This window comes from Leucoraja erinacea, chromosome 8, assembly GCF_028641065.1.
Source record: "Leucoraja erinacea ecotype New England chromosome 8, Leri_hhj_1, whole genome shotgun sequence".
Lineage (NCBI taxonomy): Eukaryota > Metazoa > Chordata > Chondrichthyes > Rajiformes > Rajidae > Leucoraja > Leucoraja erinaceus.
The window spans coordinates 63566241-63588142 of record NC_073384.1 but is presented as its reverse complement, the minus strand read 5'-3'; the positions used below and the strand labels follow the sequence as shown (position 1 = coordinate 63588142).

Below are 21902 nucleotides of genomic sequence, written 5' to 3'. Positions count from 1 at the left end.
CATGAGGCCTCAAATTTTACAACCTCAAGGACATATAGTAAAAAGATAAATATTTTTTCCCAGCGACATCTGGGATTAGCTCAATCCTGACATAAAAAATAACCTCATTGCTAAGGTGGATACCTAATTTTAAAAGCAAAGTTGAATGTTGTTCATAGAATAAGAAAGAAGCAAGGTCTTATTGAGTATATATAGTAAGTGCAGCACTGAGTGATCTCAGCAGACTTCATCTTGGAATGGGATCTGGAACGGTGTCAGGACCCCCAAGTTCTCCAGACCAGCCGTTGCAAGGCATCCCAGATGGGTAGAAGCATGTGAGACATATTGTAATCTGCCACTGCTTGTGTCAGTGAAGATTCGACAAGCAGAAGGGCTTGAGATTTGTTGCTTTATTAATTCCTTTTTCCTGCAGTTTACTATAACAAACTTAGCTGTTTGTAGCCTTGATATGTTCTTTCTCCAATCATTGATCCGAATCCTATTTGTATCATTACCTAAAACCTATTTGTATCATTACATATGAGACTGTTGTCTGATTGATTGAGGCTAGATAATTTGGGATTGTATTCCTTAGAAGAATGGTGATGTTAACCATATAAAGTCCAAAGGAAGTTTGACATGGGAGATGTTGAGATATTTCCATGTCGAAGAGATATGAACAAGGGGATATAGTTGCAAAATAGGGCCAGATATTTCTCGAAGGACAGAATACTCTATAATACTCTGACACCATGGGTGTAGTAGGTTGGGTGATCCGATGTATTTAACGTGGAGATAGACAAATATTTGAAAGAACAAGGAATTAAGGGCAGATAAACACAAAATACTGGACCAAAACTGAACCCAATACTCCAAATGTGGCCTCACCAACACCTTGTACAACTGTAACACACCATCCCAACTTCTGTGTGGGATGGAACTGCAGATGCCAGTTTAAACAGAAGATAGACACAAAATGCTGGAATAACTCGGCGGGACTGGCAGCATCTCTGGATTGAAGGAATGGGTGACATTTCGGGTTGAGACCCTTCTTCAGACTGATTTAAGGGATATGGGGTACTGGCGCAGGAGTAGAGATCAGCATAGATTAGCCTTGATCATATTGAATGGCGGGGCAGGCATCAGGGGCAGAGTGTCTAACACCTGCTCCTATTTTCTCGTATTCTAAAAAACCTCTTCCAAATATAGACCTGCCTGTTTAATCATTTTTTACCTCAAAACACTAGGTCTTAATTCCAAACCTGAAATTGATTTATGTGCATTTCCAATTTTATCATTATTCTCACTGAAATGAACAGAAAAACATCAGGTGCAGATAACAGTTACTAAAGTTGGAACATTCTGTATTTTAACTGAAACACTGCATTAAGCAGAGATTGTTAATTCCATAACCTGGTCAGGATTTAAAGGGTGAGTTTGGTGCTCCAAAGCATGTTGACGATCAGCTAATAGTCCAAATGACAACAGTGCTGGTAACAGTCTAATAAAGAGGAACTGACAGCTGGCAAAGTCACCCCTATGCTGGCTACAAAACATACAAGTAATTTTTAACAGTTATAAAATGTCTCTGATGTAAGGAGACATTTTGAGGTGCAGGAATTATTTTGAGGTCAGAACCATCAATGCTATAACAATAAAGTAGCAAGGGAAATGGAGAAATGGGCCAGGCCATCCCAGAAAGGGGTTCCAGAAAGTTGTGGCAGATTTTCAATTGGAAAGGAAGTTGAAACATTCTAAATTAAAGTGCAAAAAAAAAGGAGTACTGGAGAGACCTAGTCTTAAAAATGGTTTATGAGAGTGCTGTTGCTAAATGATTAAGAACAAGCAAGATTCAGTAAATTGCATGACAAATAGATCACACATCTGTCATGGTAAGTATATGTAACACTAACAGAAAATACAGATCTACTATAGTCAATTTCTTATCATGTACATGAAGAGTATGATCCGTCTAATGTCAAAAAATGTCATTTAAATACCATCTGAAGAAAAACAGAGCAAATGGGAAGTGGAGAATTAGAGTTGGTTGTTGTTTACAGACTAAAATACAATTACTGTTAAGTGGCTATTAATTGTATTGCAGGTATACATTGGCAGTTTCTTTATTAGTTTAGAAATAGGGTTATCTTTTTCACCATTATAATGAAAAATGCAGGTAAAATTTTCCAGCAATCAGTGGCTTGGAAAGAAAAATCAGTCATTACCTAATTTTCCTTTACTGTGCAGTAATTATGTGCCAATGGTCAGACAACATTGCAAAAGGTCTAGCAAAATAACATTTTCCATGCACAGGTTTAATAATATCCTTAATAATAAATTGTGTGGAACATGGCCTTTTCTACTCAATCATTCTTACAAGAGTGAAAATACTTAAATATATGAATGAATGAATGAATGGCTGATTGAATGAATGCATGAATGAATGAATAAGTTTATTGGACAAGTATGCTTCGACAATATCTTCAACAATCCAGTTCATGTCTATTTTACAATATAAAATGTTCATATGTCACATGATAGTTTTTGACAGAGTATGCTGAATTGAACAAACATTTACCTTTTTTAAGTTTACGTACAGCTAACATACGATGATTGAAGGAGAGTTCCCAAATTCGTAATGTTTTGTCATCACTAACAGTAGCACAGACAGGAAGAGTAGGGTGGGCTGCCAGTCCCCAAACCTCTCCTTCCATATGACCCTGGAAGAAAAATAATATTCTTCAAATGTGCAACATTTATAGTTATACATTGAATAGGGAAGTAGAAATAAATGAGGAATTAAAAATTACTATCAATTCAAAAAGCTCAATGCCTTTAGAATGTTTGCAATCAATTGATGCCAAATAGTTACACAATATAGTTACAGTGGCATTAAACAGAAAACGTGAGAAACATTCTGCAGGTCAGGCAATATCGGTGGCAATATCGGTGGAAAGAGAAAAAGTGTTGAAAAGTTGCAGGTCCGAGTCTCTTGGTCGGAACTAGGAAAGAATGGAAAAATACATTTGTTTTAAGTTGCAGAGATGGTGAAAGGAGGAATAGGCAGAACAAATGGAATATTTCTGATAGGGTAGGACAAAACGTGTGAATGTGGCAATTAGAAGCAGATTATGCTTTTTTGTCTATTTTACAGTATGTCTTGCTCTTACATACCCAGGAAGCCAGGCTTTACCAAAGGAAAGGAAAAAAAGGAGCCAAACTCACAGAGACTCAAAATGCTCGAGTAACTCAATGGGACAGGCAGCATCTCTGGATAAAAGGAATGGATGATGTTTTGGGTCGAGACCTTCTTCAAATTGAGAGTCAGGGGAGAGGGAGACACAGAAATAAGTAAGGGTATAGTGTGACAAGAAGACATCAAAGGGGATGAAGCTCAAGGAAAACATAGAATAGATCATTGTTAGCTAGGAGAAGATGACAATGGGGGAGATATTGAACAATTTATTTTCTTCGCTATTCACCAAGGAGAAGGATATTGAATTATGTGAGGTGAGGGAAACAAGTAGAGTAGCTATGGAAACTATGAGATTCAAAGAAGAGGAAGTACTGGAATGTTACGGCGGCAGGCGCGGGCACACCGCGACGCCCTGTGTCTCCCTTTCAAGGGAGATGCTAAAAATGCATTTCGTTGTCTCTGTACTGTACACTGACAATGACAATAAATTGAATCATTTCATTTTCATTTCATTTTTACTGACACTTTTGAAAAATATAAAAGTGGATAAGTCTCCAGGTCCTGACAGGATATTCCCTAGGACATTGAGGGAAGTTAGTGTAGAAATAGCAGGGGCTATGACAGAAAATATTTCAAATGTCATTAGAAACGGGAATAGTGCTGGAGGATTGGCGTACTGCGCATGTTGTTCCATTGTTTAAAAAGGGTTCTAAGAGTAAACATAGCAATTATAGACCTGTTAGTTTGACGTCAGTGGTGGGTAAATTAATGGAAAGGATACTTAGAGATAATATATATAAGCATCTGGATAAACGGGGTCTGATTAGGAACAGTCAACATGGATTTGTGCCTGGAAGGTCATGTTTGACTAATCTTCTTAAATTTTTTGAAGAAGTTACTGGGGAAATCGATGAAGGTAAAGCAGTGGATGTTGTCTATATGGACTTCAGTAGGGCCTTTGACGAGGTTCCTCATGGAAGGTTGCTTAAGAAGGTTCAATTGATGGGTATTAATGATGGAGTAGCAAGATGGATTCAACATTGGCTGAATGGGAGATGCCAGTGAGTAATGGTGGATGGCTGTTTGTCAGGTTGGAGGCCGGTGACTAGTGGGGTGCCTCAGGGGTCTGTGTTGGGTCCACTGTTGTTTGTCATGTACATCAATGATCTGGATGATGGTGTGGTAAATTGGATTAGTAAGTATGCAGATGATACTAAGATAGGTGGTGTTGTGGATAATGAAGTTGATTTTCAAAGTCTACAGAGAGATTTAGGCCATTTGGAAGAGTGGGCTGAAAGATGGCAGATGGAGTTTAATGCTGATAAGTGTGAGGTGCTACATCTTGGCAGGACAAATCAAAATAGGACGTACATGGTAAATGGTAGCGAATTGAGGAATGCAGTTGAACAGAGGGATCTAGGAATAACTGTGCATAGTTCCCTGAAGGTGGAATCTCATGTAGATAGGATGGTAAAGAAAGCTTTTGGTGTGCTGGCCTTTATAAATCAGAGCATTGAGTATAGAAGTTGGGATGTAATGTTCAAATTGTACAAGGCATTGGTGAGGCCAATTCTGGAGTATGGTTTTCAATTTTGGTTGCCTAATTATAGGAAGGATGTCAACAAAATAGAGAGAGTACAGAGGAGATTTACTAGAATGTTGCCTGGGTTTCAGCAACTAAGTTACAGAGAAAGGTTGAACAAGTTAGGTCTTTATTCTTTGGAGCCAAGAAGGTTAAGGGGGGACTTGATAGAGGTCTTTAAAATGATAAGAGGGATAGACAGAGTAGACGTGGATAAGCTTTTCCCATTGAGAGTAGGGAAGATTCAAACAAGAGGACATGACTTGAGAATTAAGGGACAGAAATTTAGGGGTAACATGAGGGGTTTAGGGGTAACATGAGGGGAAACGTCTTTACTCAGAGAGTGGTAGCTGTGTAGAGTTGCTGCCTTACAGTGCCAAAGACCAGGGTTTGATCATGACTACGGGTGATTGTCTGGACAAAGTTTGAACGTTTGCCCCGTGATCTGCGTGGGTTTTCACCAGGATCCCCGGTTTCCTCCCACACTCCAAAGATGTACAGTACGTTGATTGGCTTGGTATACTTGTAATTGGCCCTAATGTGTGTAGGATAGCATTTGTAGGAGCCATTTAAGCTTAAGTTAGTATATTATAACTAAGTTTAATATTTCTCGTTTTTATCTGTCTGTACGTTGGAAGGTGGGATTTGATACATAGAGGGGTGTGTCTACATCAGAGAAGACTAGCACAGACTCATAGATTGGGAGTTCAGTTTAGTCTCGGGGGATGGTGAGAAAACAGTATTTTACCACACAGTAACAATCGCACGGTCATGACTGTATTGTATGAAGAAGAAACAGTTAATAAGAACAAAAAGTTATGAATTATTTCTTTGTTTTGTGCGTAGAGGATTGTGTCTACATCGGGGTCACAGGTGTAATAAAAGACCAAATAATCAAGAAACAGCATTTGGAAGATACATTTTTGCTATCTTTAGAGTGCGGTGAGTGCGTAAACTATATCTCCACCACATCCCCGAGGAGTAATGGCTATCGAAGTTGGACTTTGAGAACGTATAAAAACTGCCATTATAGCATTAATGTGCCAGGATCGCTGTCAGCGTGGACTCAGTGGGCCGATGGGCCAGTTTCCGCGCTGTATCTCTAAACTAAACTAAGCTCACCTTGGATTCAGCTGTTTGTTATATACATTAGCGATTTGAATGACAATGTGGTAACATTGTTTTTTACATTTACTGATGCCACCAAAAATGGTGGTACAGTTGAGTGTGGAAAGTTATCTAAGTTTAAAAAAGATCTAGATCAGTTAGGAAGGTAGGCTAAGTAATTTAATTCTGACATGTGTGAGGTGTTGCAATTTGTTATGTCAAACCAGAGGAGGATTTACACAGTAGAGCGCTGTAGAGTGTAGTAGAACAGGGAGAATCTCGGGGAGGAGGCGCAGAGTTCAAAAGCAGCAAGTTAGGTGGACAGCGTGGAGAAGAAGACATTTGGCACACAAATGCATTGAGTGGAATATAGTGTCGAACCATACATTGAATACCAATTTTATTGTGGAAATTGCTTAACTCCTACTGAGAAATTGACCTAAATGTACTGAAAAATTGTGTCAGACCAATGACCTTAGTATAGCATACTCTTTAAAGAAATAAATACCTGAACTAACAGAGTCATGGCTCCGCTTTTATCTATTTCAAGTATTTCACCATTCTTGGTTCCAACAAGTATATGCCCATGACCCAATGTAATGGCACGCAATGAAGGATTGTCTTCTAAAAGTAAACCTGTAGAAATAGCATATAATCACAAATTTTAGCAAAACTAGTACTCATTTGCCTAGATCCTCTGTATCTCATTCCATTCTGCCCCTGGTTCTTCGCTCATTTCCCATTTAATTTATAATTTCTTTCCGCAAAGGTTTTTTTCCAGTATTGTCTCAATTGTTTCTATTCCTATAGTTCTAGTTTGAGTCACTATCTATTTTATGATATTGAATAAGATCACAAAATGGTCAAGATCAGAGAACTATTCTTCATCTGCTTTACATCTACAATCACAACTATTGCAATAAAACATGGAATATAACCAAACTGAATATTCACAGCTCTCACATTGGAGAGTTACAAAGATTTCAATGAAGGTACATCTTGTTATTCTAAACATCAGTGACTAACAGCAGTCTTGCAGACTCCCCATTTGTCAACCGCTCATGTTGTTTCTCCTCATCATGTCTTATTGCCATCCATGCCATTTCGCATCATGTGACAACTCTATAACAACAATTATATCAAACCCAATTTTCTCTATTAATGCCACTTGTTTATCTAACTTGTTACACATTCAGATATGATCTTTACTTTTAACATTTTAATATCTTTGCTTGATTTTGTGGAGACACGAGAGACTGATGCAGGCCTATGACCCAAAACGTCGACAACGCCATTTCCCCCAACAGATGCCGTTCAATCTGTGGAATTTCTTCAGCAGTTTTTAAGGGCAATTACGGACAGAAAACGCTAGCCTTGCCAATTATGCCAACAGGCTACACACATATTAAAAAATCTGGAGACCCTTTCTGAACATACAGTAACATCTTCTAATGTATGTAGCAAGTGGAAATGCCACTTTGTGACAGTTAATATATGTTCAGTTTTGATTAATCTGTTGGAGGTGTACCCCTTATTTTACACCCACTTTGCTGAGTTTCCCGGGTGGCTTGGTGTTGTCAATAGCCACAACATTAGAGATTCCCATTTATTTTTATTTTTTTTTGGTTAGTTAGTTAGTTTATTGCACCATGTTCTGGTGGGGGAAACTTCTTACAGTATCGCTTTCTGCTTTGGGGCGATACTTTTTCAGTGTCTCTGCCTCTGAACTGCAACAACTAGGAGCTTGTCTCTTTGTTGTCTACACCAGTGGAGCTCCAACCTCCCCGACTAGCTGGCTTCACCAGAGTTACATCAGAAATCCCCATGGAACTTGAGGAGGAAATATTGTGGCACTGAATTCACACATTATGAAGTCCCTGGAGAGCTTGGTGCTCACTCACCTGTGACCCCTGGTTAAACCCTACCTGGACCTCCTGCAGTTCGCGTACCAAACAAAAATGGGGTTTGTGGACGCCATCATCCACCTGCTCCATCGTTCCTATGATCACCTGGATAAGCCGGGAAGCTTTTTTTAAACTTCTCCAGTGCTTTTAACATCTTGCGGCCTGCACAGCTAGGGGGCAATGTTTTCACATGACTTTGCAATTGTGGGCTGCATCAGTGAGGGGAGAGAAGCTGAATGCAGAGGTTGGCATGGGCTGAATCACCTGCAGCTCAACGCCGCTAAGGAGTTAGTGGTGGACTTTAGGAGGAGAAGAACACCCCTGTCCCCCGTCTCCATCAATGGTGTGGATGTGCAGTTTACCAGGGAGTACAAATACCTTGTAATGTACCTGGACAGTAAACTGGACTGGTCCAGGAACGCCAAGGCCCTGTACAAGAAGGGACAGAGCAGGCTGTACTTTTTGAGAAGGCTCTGCTCCTTCAATGTCAGAAGATGCTGCAGACGTTCTACCAATGGGTGGTAGCGAGTGCCATCCTCTTCACTGTTGTGTGTTGGGACAGCAAGGCAAAGGCCGCGGATGCCAATAGGATCAACAAACTCATCAGGAAGGCTGGCTCCATCCAGGGGAGGGAGTTGGAGTCATGGGAGATGGTCTTGGAGGGGATGATGCTCCTCAAACTGCACAGCATCTTGGACAATACAGCTCACTCCCCCCATGACACATTGGTCAACCTGAGAAGTAACTTCAGCAACAGACTGTTTCAACCAAGATGCAGTAAAGAACGCTACAGGTGATCCTTCTTTCCTGTGGCTATCAAACTGTACAACTCCTCCCCCTTCTGTCGTGGGGTAGACTGACTGACTTCCTTCCCCCACCCAAATCTTTGCACATCCCCACTCCTTTCCATTCGTCACATTATGTTTCATGTATTTTATGACTGTTGGCAGATCAATTTCCCTCCTGGAATAAATAAAGTTCTATCGTATCATAGCTCTTGTTTTCTAGTAGCCAGCTACTAGTTTGGTGTGGTGATGGAATAATTAAAGGCATACCATATTAGCTGAGAATAAATCAATCACAGTTGCCTTATGGTACTTAGGGAAACCAAGCAGCTTAACTGGATACGAGATGATTTGACGAGAATCCCTTCCCTCTATTGTTGTTGGGAGTCTTCAAGAGAACATGGGTGCAATTTGTAGCTCCTGCACCATGGAGAAACGTTCTCATCATCTCTCATTAAGATTGCCTCTCTGAGGAAGGTATAACTCACATCTCTTTGAATATAGATCCTTAGACAGATTGATGGATTGCAAGGTGTGTTATCTACACGCGTATCATCACATAGAACCAGGCAAAGTAATTTAAGGCCAATACAAATTTACTTCAACAGGCACTGCAGTTTTGCTCTGTCTCTGTAGTTGTGGCTGGACCTTTTGCACATGACGGACTTTCTGCCCACCTGAATGTAATTTATCCTCCTGAGGTTCTGCTACTCAATGAGACAACTTTGTAAGATGCATGGATAAGAACTCAAAATAGAACCATGATAAGCCATTCAGCTCCTCATGCCTGCTCTGTTATTCAATACGATCTTGACCGATCTGTTTACATCAAAGCCGCTATCAAATACTAATGTTATTTCCTCCATTTCCTTCATCTATTGATTGCAGACCAATGGAAATACAGAGAGATGCCTGCTACTAACCTTGACTGGACTTGACCATGCCTCAATTTCAGAAATAGGTTTACTTCTATGGAAGAAACATAACCAATTATATTTAAGATGTTCCTGAATAAGAACCCTGACAATAGCCAAAAATTCTGTAACAGTGATTTACGGCTGTTACAGAACAGCCTGGGGATGAAAGCGTGTCCCAATGTAATGGCACAAAAAAAAATACCATGTTTAAAATTATGCAGGTGCCCCATTACCTTCCATTGACTGCAAAAAAAGTACAACTCCAAAACAAGTACAACTCCAAAACACTCCAAAACATGACGAACTACAAAAAGAAACCAACCCCCACACCTGACAGCGACAATCAGCTTCCTGATACACTCAACTTTTTCTATGGGAGGTTTGAGCAGGCACCGGCTCCACCACCATCTCCCCCCGACCCCCTCCCTCCCGCCCCTTTCACCATCTACGAGGAGGAGGTGAGGAGCATCTTCAGGGGACTAAAGACGAATAAAGCCCCCGGCCCAGATAACATTAGTCCCTCCGTTCTCCACCACTGCGCTGCGGAACTGGCTGGGGTTTTTACCAACATCTTCAACACCTCCCTCTGTCAAAGCTCAGTACCCAATTGCTTCAAAGAATCCATTATCATCCCGGTTCCCAAGACCAAGACCATCTCCTGCCTCAATGACTATAGACCCATTGCCTTGACATCGGCAGTCATGAAATCATTTGAGCGCATCATACTAAATCACCTGAAAACTGTCACCGCCCCACTCATGGACCCATACCAATTTGCATACAGAGCCAACAGGTCAGCTGAGGACACCGTCAACTTAGCAACTCATCACATTCTGCACCACCTGGAGTCCGTAAACACATATGCCCGCATCCTGTTCATGGATTTCAGCTCCGCATTCAATACAATAAACCTGGCCAAACTGTTCAATAAATTACTGGACATGAACATTGACCCATGCATCTGTCACTGGATTCACAGCTTTCTCTGGAACAGGCAACAAAGGGTGAGGATCAACAATAACACATCCTCCCCTCTGTTCCTCAGTACAGGCACACCCCAAGGCTGTGTTCTTTCACCCTGGCTATTCTCCCTTTACACAAACCAGCTCACATCCCACCACAGCTCCGTCAACCTGTACAAGTACGCGGACGACTCAACCATCATTGGATTCATCACCAACAACCAAGAAACTGAATACCGTGCACAGGTCAACCAAGCAGTGACCTGGTGCACAGACCATGATCTCTTACTCAACTCATCAAAAACAAAATAACTCATCATCGACCCAAGACGCCAGCCATCCCCCAAAACTCCTGTGCTCAAATTAAAGGTGAATCCATCTCCATCACTGACACTTTCAAACTCCTTGGAACCCACATCAGCAACAACCTCAAATGGAGGACAAACGCAGACCACATCTATGGAAAAGCCCAGCAAAGACTTTTCCATCTCCGACAGCTCAGGAAGTTCAGAGCAAGGTCTCATCTCATGCTCCGCTTCTATACAGCCATCATCGAAAGCATCCTCACTTCATCCATCACAGTCTGGTTCGGCAGTCTCGACTGACTCTCCCGGAAGAAATTACAGCGCATCATCAACAGAGCATCTAAAATTATTGACTTACCCCTACCATCCCTTGAATCACTTTACCACAAACGGACATTACAGAGCCCGCAAGATCATGTCTGATCCTACTCACCCTGCATACTATGCCTTTCAGCTACTGCCCTCTGGGAGGCGCTACAGGACAATTGCCTCCAAAACAAACCGCTTCAAAAACAGTTTCATTCCCACTGCAATTAACATTTTAAACTCTGTACGGTGAGGAATAAGAATAAGCATGGCCCTTATGTATTATGTAATGCGTCTGTTTGTATGTATATCTATGCTATATGTTTAATGTTTGATGAAATGTTGGAACCTGTACCGAGCTGTACTGATAACAAATTCCACCAGCCTGGCTGTGTGGTCATTAAAATACAAATACAAATACAACTATCCGATATCTGATTGCTGACTTTATCTCACTAGTCACAGTATTTTGTGATAAAACAATACAAGATGTTTGGCAAAAGAGGTAACAGTGTTCCCACCAGCATATCTGTTTACTTAAAGTGCTTTAGAGACCTGACAAATCTATGTTCTGCTCATCCAGCTTAACATGCATCTATGTCTCTCCCTAAAGGTCTAAGAATGTCAGGATTTAGATTTGCTCTCCCCATAACAGAAATAAATTAACTTCAATATGTATATATTAGAAAAGCGCACTTAGTTACAATGTTGTCATACCTTTCGAGCTGGATGATAGGGCTGCTCTCTTGATAGCATATGTCTTTAAACACCTTTCAAATATATCATCCCAGAGTTCAACAATACCATCTTTGCCACCCGTTACAAATCCCTATCAAAAAAAGTTATCATGATTAAGAGCAATAACAATAAATTTTCACATTGTACGAATTATTTTAAGTGATTCATTACTTATAGAAAATAATTCTTTATTGTTTCTCATGTTTACTTGGCATTGATAAATGTTAAGCAAAGAAAGATAAATGTTAAGCAAAGAAAAATATGTGGCAGGTATTAAATTAAATGCTTCTATTTATCAAAACAAATATTTCTTAGACACCTTCAGTCACAGTGAGTGTGGGTGCCAAACCAAATGAAACTAGTGAGATATTTGCCAGAAGACTTTCAACCAAAAAAAATCCCCAATCAAATCATATTATGTTTATAAAATGTACGGTCACACTTTGCAGTCAAACTGATAGACAAAACACACCAACAAACCAAATAAGCTAACTGGCGACTGAACAAAGGCCTTTAAATATTAATAGAAATTGTACATTCAAAGCCATGATTTCTGAAATTAATTAACAAAATGGATATCAAAAGCTGCTTCATAAACATGTGCAACCTGAGGCCTACGGCATGATAAATTAATATTTGCGAACCCTGTAATAGCACAAACTGTAAAGCAGTAGTCTCAATTTGAAATGTGGCAATTAGCAAATTCTTCACATGAAACTGTCCAGCTCTCAATCCGCCATTCAATACCTTCGCATCATTTGTTGGAGGTAAAACAGATAACTCTAAGTGGAAATTCAATCCACCTCACAATCATATCCTTTTAATTTGGTCTCAGTCATTTCAACAACCTGTTTTTAAGATTAGTTTAATGACATCGGAAATAAATTCTGAAGTCTTCAGTGGAAGGTGACAAAAGGAAAATAATTGCCTCATAAGTAACACTGGTTTATGACAGTATCCTCATAATTTTATTTCCTAATTTTATATTAGTTGAATTAGTCATATCTACAGAATCATCATTTGAATGCCTTCTTTGAAAATGAAAAACAAAAGCAACTCAATTAATCATCTGTATAGTATAGACAAATAAACATTTTGGAATAGTTCTTTCTTCACTTCAAGTTTGTATTTTAAATAAAGATTGTCCAAATAATATTTAGATTCATTTGCTTAAAGTTGCTTGGCAATTAATCTCAGGTCAGCTAGTTTATATTAGCAATTATTTGTTACTTGACAGATTGCGATAAACTAGTTTAAGCAATATCACACATTAGAAGATAATCTCTCAGTAATGATCGTACCAAATTCAGAGGTCCTTTTCAACAAAGTTTATAGAAGTTGCAATGTTTACTGAATATTTAAATAAATTAGTTCATATTCATAGTATTCTCTAAATGATACATACATTTACAGCTTTGAAATAAGTTTAGTGACAAAAATATTGATTACAACTGTATTTAATTTAAGAATGCAACATTGTGTAATCAGATTTTCAATTAACAATTCCACCTAGTCACCAAATTTTACTTTAGTTTTTGGTGAAAACCGAAAAAGGTGAATTTCCTGTCCATGTCCATTATTCCTTTCCAGTGATATCAGTGAAAGCTGATTCGCCGGCTTTTTCCCCCCACTCTTGCTAAAACTAACAATAAAAGTGTCTCCCATTGTAGATTATATTTCACTCAAAAAAAGTACCAGAATTGATCATAACACATAAATCAGGGCACCTTATCCAAGGCATGTAAAGCAAATATAGGCCCATCGTGGGCTTTGACGGTCTTGAGTAGAAGGTTATTTTTCCAGATGTAAATATCTCCACTTGCAGCTCCAGAGAAAATCATGTCTTCCATTCGACCATATGCCACACACATCATTGTCTCCAATTTCCCCATGTTACCAAATATTCCCCGTTTAGAAGTAAGGCCACCACCTAAAATATGAGATCATTGTTTGTTAAATTATAATAAACGTTATAAAAGTTTCAGAAATGTTTTGCCATGAAATACTAGTGCCATTCTGCCAAATGTATATATAATACTATTCAGTAAAATTGTGGTCTAAACTGACTAACCGTTACAGTGTTAACAAACTGTTAAGATCAAATTCTGATTAAATATTAATTGGTGTGTACACTACCTAGCTTAGAATTGCCAGAATAATTACTAATGTGAAGGAAAGGCAGTTAACATATCTAGTTCAAAATCTAGTTGACCACTAGGTGGTGCCTCGCCAAGTCTGTATGTCCTTACATTGATGACTGCATTGGTGCTACCTCATGCACCTATGCAGAGCTCACTGACTTCATCCATTTCACCACTAATTTCTATTCGGCACTCAAATTCACCTGGACCATTTTCAACATCTCCCTACCGTTTCTAGATATCACCATCTCCATCGCAGGTAACATCTACTACAAAAACCCACACACTCCCATGGTTCTCTGGACTACACTCCTGCCCACCCCGCTTCCTGTAAAGACTTTATCCCCTACTCCCAATTCCACCATCTATGCTGCATCTGCACCCAGGATGAGGTGTTCCAGACCAGGACATCAGAGATGTCCTCATTCTTTAGGGAACGAGGGTTCCCCTCTTCTATTATAGATGAGGCTCTCACCAGGGTCTCCTCTATATCCCGCAGTTCCCCTTGTCCTCACCTTCCACCTCGGACCAAGGACCCAGGCAGTCTTTCCAGGTGAGGCAGAGGTTCGCCTGCACCTACTCCAACCTCATTTACTGCATCCATTGTTCCAGGTGTTATCATCTCTACATCGACAAGACCAAGCGCAGGTTTGGCGATCGATTCGCCCAACACTTCCGCTCAGTTCGCACTAATCAACCTGATCTCACGGTGACTCAGCACTTTAACTCCCCCTCCCATTCTGAATCTGACCTTTCTGACCTGGGCCTCCTCCTTTGCCAGAGTGAGGCCCAGCGCAAATTGGAAGAACAGCACCTCTTATTTCGCTTAGGTAGTTTACACCCCAGCGGTATGAACAATTTCAGATAGTTCTTGCTTTCTCCCTCCTTCCCTTCCCCCATCCCCGCTCTCCTACAAGCCCACTGTCTCTGCCTCTTCCTTTCTTTTTCCCACCCCCCCCAACATCAGTCCGAAGAAAGGTCTCGACCCGAAACGTCGCCTATCCCTTCTCTCCATAGATGCGGCCTCACCTGCTGAGTTTCTTCAGCATTTTTGTCTACCTTCATCCTTTCCTTCTTTGTTGTTGTTTTAGTATGTGTTAAATGTATGTTTTAGTGTTCTTTAGATTGTTTTATGTGGGGGGTGGTTTGAGGAAACTTTTTTTAATCTCTTACCAAGATGGAGATGTGATTTTTTTCCATATCATATCTCCGTCCCTACTGTGGCCTAACATCAAGCAGTTGGCGGCCTCTGCTGGAGACCGACTTCTGGAGCTCCAGCCGTGGGAGTCTACGGACCTAACATCATAGAGCTCACGGTCCCTGGTTAGAGACTGACTTCGGGAGCTCTAAGTTGCAGAAACTTCCATCGCCCTGATGTGGGGGGTTCAATCGCCCGCTGCAGGAGCATCGATCGCCTCGACTATGGATAGATCGACTGCTCCAATTGTGGGAGAATAAAGAGGAAGAAGATGGACTTTATTGCCTTCCATCATAGTGAGGAATGTGGGGAACCCGCTGTGGTGGATGTTTATGTTAACTTTTATGTAGTTGCATGTCTTGGTGCTTTTTTTGAGTATGACTGTATGGTAATTTGAGTTTCACTGTATCTTAATTGGTACATGTGATAATAAACTGACCCTTGAAATAATATGCATCTAGCATAGTAAATATTGCAACTTTCATTTGGTTTCAAAGGACAGAATATATCCAAGATGTTCTCAATCGTATATCTAAATTTAATACCAGGAGTATAATTTATGTATATTAATCTGGAGCATTTAAAGTTAATACTCAGGCATTTCTGGTAAGCTAGATGCTGTACTTGAAGCTGAATCTTCCAAATGCAACCATAATATTAATTTAGTATTATTGATTTCAATTATTACCTCAAGCTATATAACAATTCATTTAATGTAGAATTTTGTATTTTATTTCAAAAAGCTTGAATTAATCACTCTTTAATTAATCAAAGTTTCCATCCTGTGGATTAATATTGAAGCACATATTCTCTGAAGTACACACAGGAGCCAATTTGTAAATAGCATGGACCCACATACAGCTGAGATAAATAAATCATTATTTTGTTAAAGAATAAATATTAACGAATATACTGGTAAACCCTCCCCTTTTCTTTGAATGGTGTCATTGGATCTTTTATAACAATTATGGACTTAATTTCACATTTTATTCAAAAATAGAAACTCGGACAACCCACTGTTACTAAATTTTCATCTTCAGTATGTACACAAGTTCTGTAGCAGAGCTTCAAACCATATCTTTCTGACCCAGAGGTGTTGTTGTTGCCACTTTGCCAAACTGCTAATTATGTTTATTATTCAATGCTGAATACTTTAATAAGAATTTGTTATACAAATATTTTAAAACATCAACCATTCCATCCATCCAAACTTCTGTTGATGCTCCGACGTCCGGATGTACCAAAAAATGCAGTAGGGTCAACCTTACATTTATTTACTTTGCTGGTATAAAGATGGGAAATCGAGATGCAGATCATATTTGAGATTATTTGAGAAGTCCATTCCAACCCCATTTAGCCTTTCTGAACATGCAGGTAAAAGTCCCCCCTCACATTGTACGAATATATTAATTTACACATGCACAGTCCAGTGACTAAATTCTTGCTTCAAATTTAGACAGTATAAAAAAGTGTGACCTACAAAAAAAGTTTTGATTGGGTGGAAATATTATTCTCACGCATTTTAACAGCATATGATGATTTTACACACTAATAAAGCACTTTAAATTACCATTTATTGTTTGACACTACTACTTTGATAGTAGCTACTTCGATAATTAACAGCAGTTAACTATAAACTGATATAAATTTATAATGGAAATAATAATTGTGTAATATAGGCATACGTTTTAATCTTATTAAATTCTGCAATGTAATTGAATGTAGAGTGCCTACCTGCATGTTGCCAAAATTTTATATGTTTGATCCCAACAGTAACAAGCTTGTCGGCATGCTGAGGATTGCATTTCACTACAAATATCTTATCTTTATGTCCCCTAAAGATATGAAAGTTATTTTTAACAGAATTTTCAATACAAAACAGTCACTGAATCAAATCATTTTCAAAATGTTATTGTTACCAATGAGTTAAAGAAAATTAACTTGCTAACCTTGATGTTGCCAGTTTTTCTCCCTTTTTCCAGTCCCATATAATTATAGTATGGTTGTCATCCAAACCAATTGATACCAAACTTTTTCCATCAGCTGCAAAGCAAATGGAAATCAGTAACATGTTTTAAATATAAAATAGTGATTTTGTTTTGTTTTACACCGATACAATGACATATTTTCACTAAAAACAATTTGCTAGAAATAGTGTTTCTTTTAATACAAGTCACAATGAGCCCAAACAATGTATCATATGCCGTTCCATTAAACAAAATAGGACGTAAGTTCTGAACAATAATTTTGATAAACCGTACCATACTATAAAATGATTTGGCTGTCTATGGATAAGCTGCTAACCCCGTTTTCTTTCCGCATTGTGGCAGCATTCCCTCAATTCCAGGCACATTTCCTGTGGCTCTAAGACCCCAAATAATTTACTGATGGAAGAAGTATTCATTTTATTTGGATCCTCCACTCTTCAATATTGAGAATATTTAAGTATTATTAGAATTTGCAACAGATATTTAATAGGTAACTTACATGAAAAATCAAGTGCACATACTCCTCGCTGGTGCTGTCCTTTCAGCAATGATAAACATTTAAGTGTCTGAGTATCCCAAACATGTATTGATGGATCCCGTCCAAGCTAACAAAAAAAAAATTGCAAACGTTAACACTAACCATATTGATTATTGAATTATACAAATACCAACAAATTGGAATATTCAAAACGTATCAACAAATACAGAAAGTTGAAAAATGACAAAGATTTGAAATCAAAATATTTGTATACTTAATTTTTATAGAGCAAACCATCGTCTTTAATCTTTGGGTCCTGAGAAATACTGTTGTGCAGTCTGCCAAGCTGAGTTATACAAATACAGGCAGACTTTGCCAAGCCTTCTCCAGCCTTATTTTTTGATTGGTGCTTACCCACGACACAGCAAGATTGAATTTGCACTCATTCGGTGGGAGGTACTCACTGAAATACGATTTAAAAGCAGTACCTGGGCATTGCACTTAATGCACTGCAAGAAGGCATGCTATGTCCTGATTTACTTCGTGGTTACTGTACTGAATGTCAAAAATGTACCTGAAAAAATCATCTTAAAAACAACACATTCTGTTGCCGAATCAAAATACAACAAAACTGCTCAAAGCACACATAGTTATTATAGTAGAACTACATACTTCACTGCTGACCACATTCCCCATTATCTCAACATTTATTAATTCAATCTGCTTAAACTAACATAGGACTACCAGCTGCAATAGTTGAATTACTCCATTCCAGTTGCAGACTAGTATTTTTTAAATACCTGCCCAGTGGCCACATAATCCTTGACTGGATGAATGATTAGACTGAGGATATCATCATCATGTCCGAGATAGAATCGCTGCGAATGCTGTTGTCGGTTGTAAACAATGGCAACAGCAGCAACATGGTAGACCACTTCAGTGGCTTGGGTGTAGAAGAGATTATTTCGACAGTCATATCCTCTGTAGCTTAAAAACACAAAATAACAAATAACTTACAATTTGAAAGAGCTGAATAATCAAACTACATTTAAGAAAATATGAGCCAAAATTTGTCCATAATAAACGCAATGATACCTTTGAAAAATTGGATCTATTTTTCCATTGCAGTTTCCCCTTTAAATATTTATAAAAACAGAAAAATAGGTGCAAGAGTAGGCCATTCGGTCCTTCGAGCCAGCACTGCCATTCAATATGTTCATGGCTGATCATCTAAAGTCAGTACCCCGTTCATGCTTTTTCACCATAATTCCTTGTGTTCGAACAAATTGCAGATGCTGGTTTAAATTGAAGATAGACACAAAATGCTGGAGTAACTCAGCGTGACAGGCAGCATCTCTGGAAAGAAGGAATGGGTGCCATTTCGGGTCGAGACCCTCCTACAGACTGAATTCCTTTAGCCCGAAGAGCTAAATCTAACTCTCTTGAAAACATCAAGTGAATTGACCTCCCCTGCCTTCTGTGACAGAGAACTCCACAGATTCACAACTCTCTGGGTGAAGACGTTTTTCATCTCAGTCCGAAATGGCCTACTCCTTATTCTTAAACTGTGACCCCTGGTTCTGGACTCTCCCAATATCGGGACATTTTTTCCTGCATCTAGCCCGTCCAATCCCTGAAGAATTTTATATCTCTATACTTATAAAACTCTGATCTTGGATGTGTGTATTTGCATGGTGTGCAATGTTCGTGTGCGTTTCACATCTCCTCGAAAGCACGACGCGCTAACGGTGAAATTGTTCCATATTCCGATAGAGATTTATGATGTCAAAAATCGCCTTATCTGAAAATTTCATGCATTATTTCTCGAGTTATTTATGAAAATGTTCACAAATGTCAAATAACTTAGAAAATAAATGAGATGGTCTCGCTGGTGACGTCACAATGGATCCGACTGCCTTTCTCTGCTCGCGCTGCAAGTCATGTCACCCCTGTTCTGTCTTCTATACATCTTGGCTTCTTAATTTTTACTTCTTTAAATTCGGCACAGCGTTTTTAAACTGCTGCTCAGGTTGTGCTGCGCGCTCCGTTGGGCTCCTTGAAGTTCTAGAACATGGCGGCGGCAGTCGTTATCACCGCGCGGGTGAGGGTGCGGGACAGCGTGATGGGAAGGTGGCTGTGGCATCCGTTACACTCTCTGGGAGAGGCCGTTTATGGAGACCTGCGATTCCTCCTTGGATCGCAGGGACTCTGGGAATCGGGACACCTTTTCCTCGCTGGTGATCCCGATCCCACCTGGCCGTCCGCTTACCGTGGGCCCCGCAACACGCTCGCTCTCGCAGCCCACTCACCCCCCCCTCTCCCCTCCTCCTCTCCCCCCCCCCTTCTCCTCTCCCCCCCCTTCTCTCCACTCCCCCCTCTCTCCACCCCTACCCCCACCCCCTCCTGCAAAATTATTTCTCCTCAAATCTCCTCTGGATTCTCTTACCATTTACAATGAACTACTTTCCTCTGGTTATTACCACATTTTCCTTGTTAATTAAATTCCTTTGGAATCTCGTCCATGAAATGTATGACGTTTCAGAGTGGGGTAAAAAGAAAGGGGTGAGGAGAGGGGTAAGGGGAAGGGAAAGTGGACATGACTTCAGAATTAAGGGACAGAAGTTTAGGGGTAATATGAGGGGGAACTTCTTTACGCAGAGAGTGGTGGCGGTATGGAATGAGCTCCCAGTGGAAGTGGTGGAGGCAGGTTCATTGGTATAATTTAAAAATAAATTGGATAGGCATATGGATGAGAAGGGAATGGAGGGTTATGGTATGAGTGCAGGCAGGTGGGACTAAAGGGAACAAAAAAAAAATTGTTCGGCATGGACTTGTAGTGCCGAGATGGCCTGTTTCCGTGCTGTAATTGTTATATGGTTATATGGAAAGTGGATAAAGGAAGGGAAAGGAAAAGCAGCGACTGGGACAAGGAAGGACCCTGGTTGTTTTTAATATATGCAAAAGTTTTGGATGTGAAGTTTCAAGCATGCTCACAGATGAAATGAATGCTATCAGAATTATTGGTGTGGAGAGTCATCTTAGGTTGCAGGTTGATATCAGTATGTTGGCAAAATGGCCTGAGAACTGGTAGCAGAGAAGCAATTCATTTTGGGTGCACTAATGAGGCTGGGACATGAGAGGGAGAGTTTTTGAGGAAGGAGTATTGAGGAACAGAGGGACCAATAGACCCTTGGCCAAAAGTCCAAGCTCCTTTGAAAATAACAGCACAGGTAGACAATGTGGATAAGGTGATGTATGGGATATTGGCCTTCATTAGTTGAAGCAGTAAAAACAAGAACAGAGAAGTTATGCTCAAACCTTATAAAATATTGGATTAGGCCATGGCTGAAGTAGTGCATGCAGTTCTGTTCACCTCATTATGGGAAAGATAGTGCTGGAGAAAGTGCAGAGGAGATTCACCAGGATGCTGCTTGGCAGAAAGTTATGAGGAGATACTGGAGAGGTGTGGTCTGGAATGCGGAGGTTGAGGGAGGACATGATTGAGGCTTATAAAACTGAGGAAAATATATAGGGTAGATGACATGATTTGCCGTATCAGGGGTAGATAAAACTAAAGGACATCTATTTAGGGTAAGGGCTAAACGATTTAAAAGGGTTAAGAAGGAGAGGGGGACGTTTTTCAGCCAGAGAGTGGCAAGTACTGGAAATATACTACTTGGGAAAGTGGTGGAAGTAAAGTTGGTGGCAGCACTGAAGTGTCCAGATGAGCAATTGAATCACTAATATACGATTTTGAGCCAAATGCTGGGAGAGGGGATTAATACAGATGGATGCCCACTGGTCAATGCGGATGTAATGGGCTAAACGACCTGATTTGGTGCTCTATGACCAGGCCTGAAAGCATGGGAAAGGAACCGTTTTGTAAAGGGTGGGAGTTGAGAAGGAAGGAGAGGAAATTATCTCTCCATATCCCTTTGTCCTTTCCTTAAGAGGGAATAGATTGGATGCTTGTTGGAAGTGGATAGGCAGAATCAATACAATACCACCAACCAGGTAAAACATTTAAAAACAAGTGCAGTAAGGATAATATGGTTTCAGAATTAGAATGTCACTGCTGTATTCAAATTATTTTATTTCAGCTATATTGAAAATAACTTAATTTTAGGAAGATGACTGAAACAGAAAACAAAACAGTAGAAAATAAAATGCTAAGTGCATATAAATTAATTTGTGTTTGTTCAATATCGAATGCCATTACATAAAATAGTGGGTAGAATACACAATGTAATTGTTCCTCCATTATCCTAATACCTCCTGGTGGCAATGATTGGAAAATATACCCTAATATACAGTCT

General features: G+C 39.7%; 1 protein-coding gene across 2 annotated transcripts in view; it reads right to left on the bottom strand.

The window, feature by feature from the left end:
* LOC129699773 (echinoderm microtubule-associated protein-like 6) overlaps positions 1-21902 on the bottom strand; it is a 197234-nt gene that overhangs the window by 88739 nt on the left and 86593 nt on the right. For both annotated transcript variants that reach the window (XM_055639846.1, XM_055639845.1), the window contains exons 15-22: positions 18387-18573; positions 17608-17713; positions 17070-17163; positions 16855-16955; positions 13509-13711; positions 11761-11872; positions 6373-6500; positions 2558-2699 (exon numbers count right to left, since the gene is read on the bottom strand). In XM_055639846.1, coding sequence (XP_055495821.1) covers positions 2558-2699; positions 6373-6500; positions 11761-11872; positions 13509-13711; positions 16855-16955; positions 17070-17163; positions 17608-17713; positions 18387-18573 — 1073 coding nt within the window. The remainder of the gene's footprint in view (positions 1-2557; positions 2700-6372; positions 6501-11760; positions 11873-13508; positions 13712-16854; positions 16956-17069; positions 17164-17607; positions 17714-18386; positions 18574-21902) is intronic.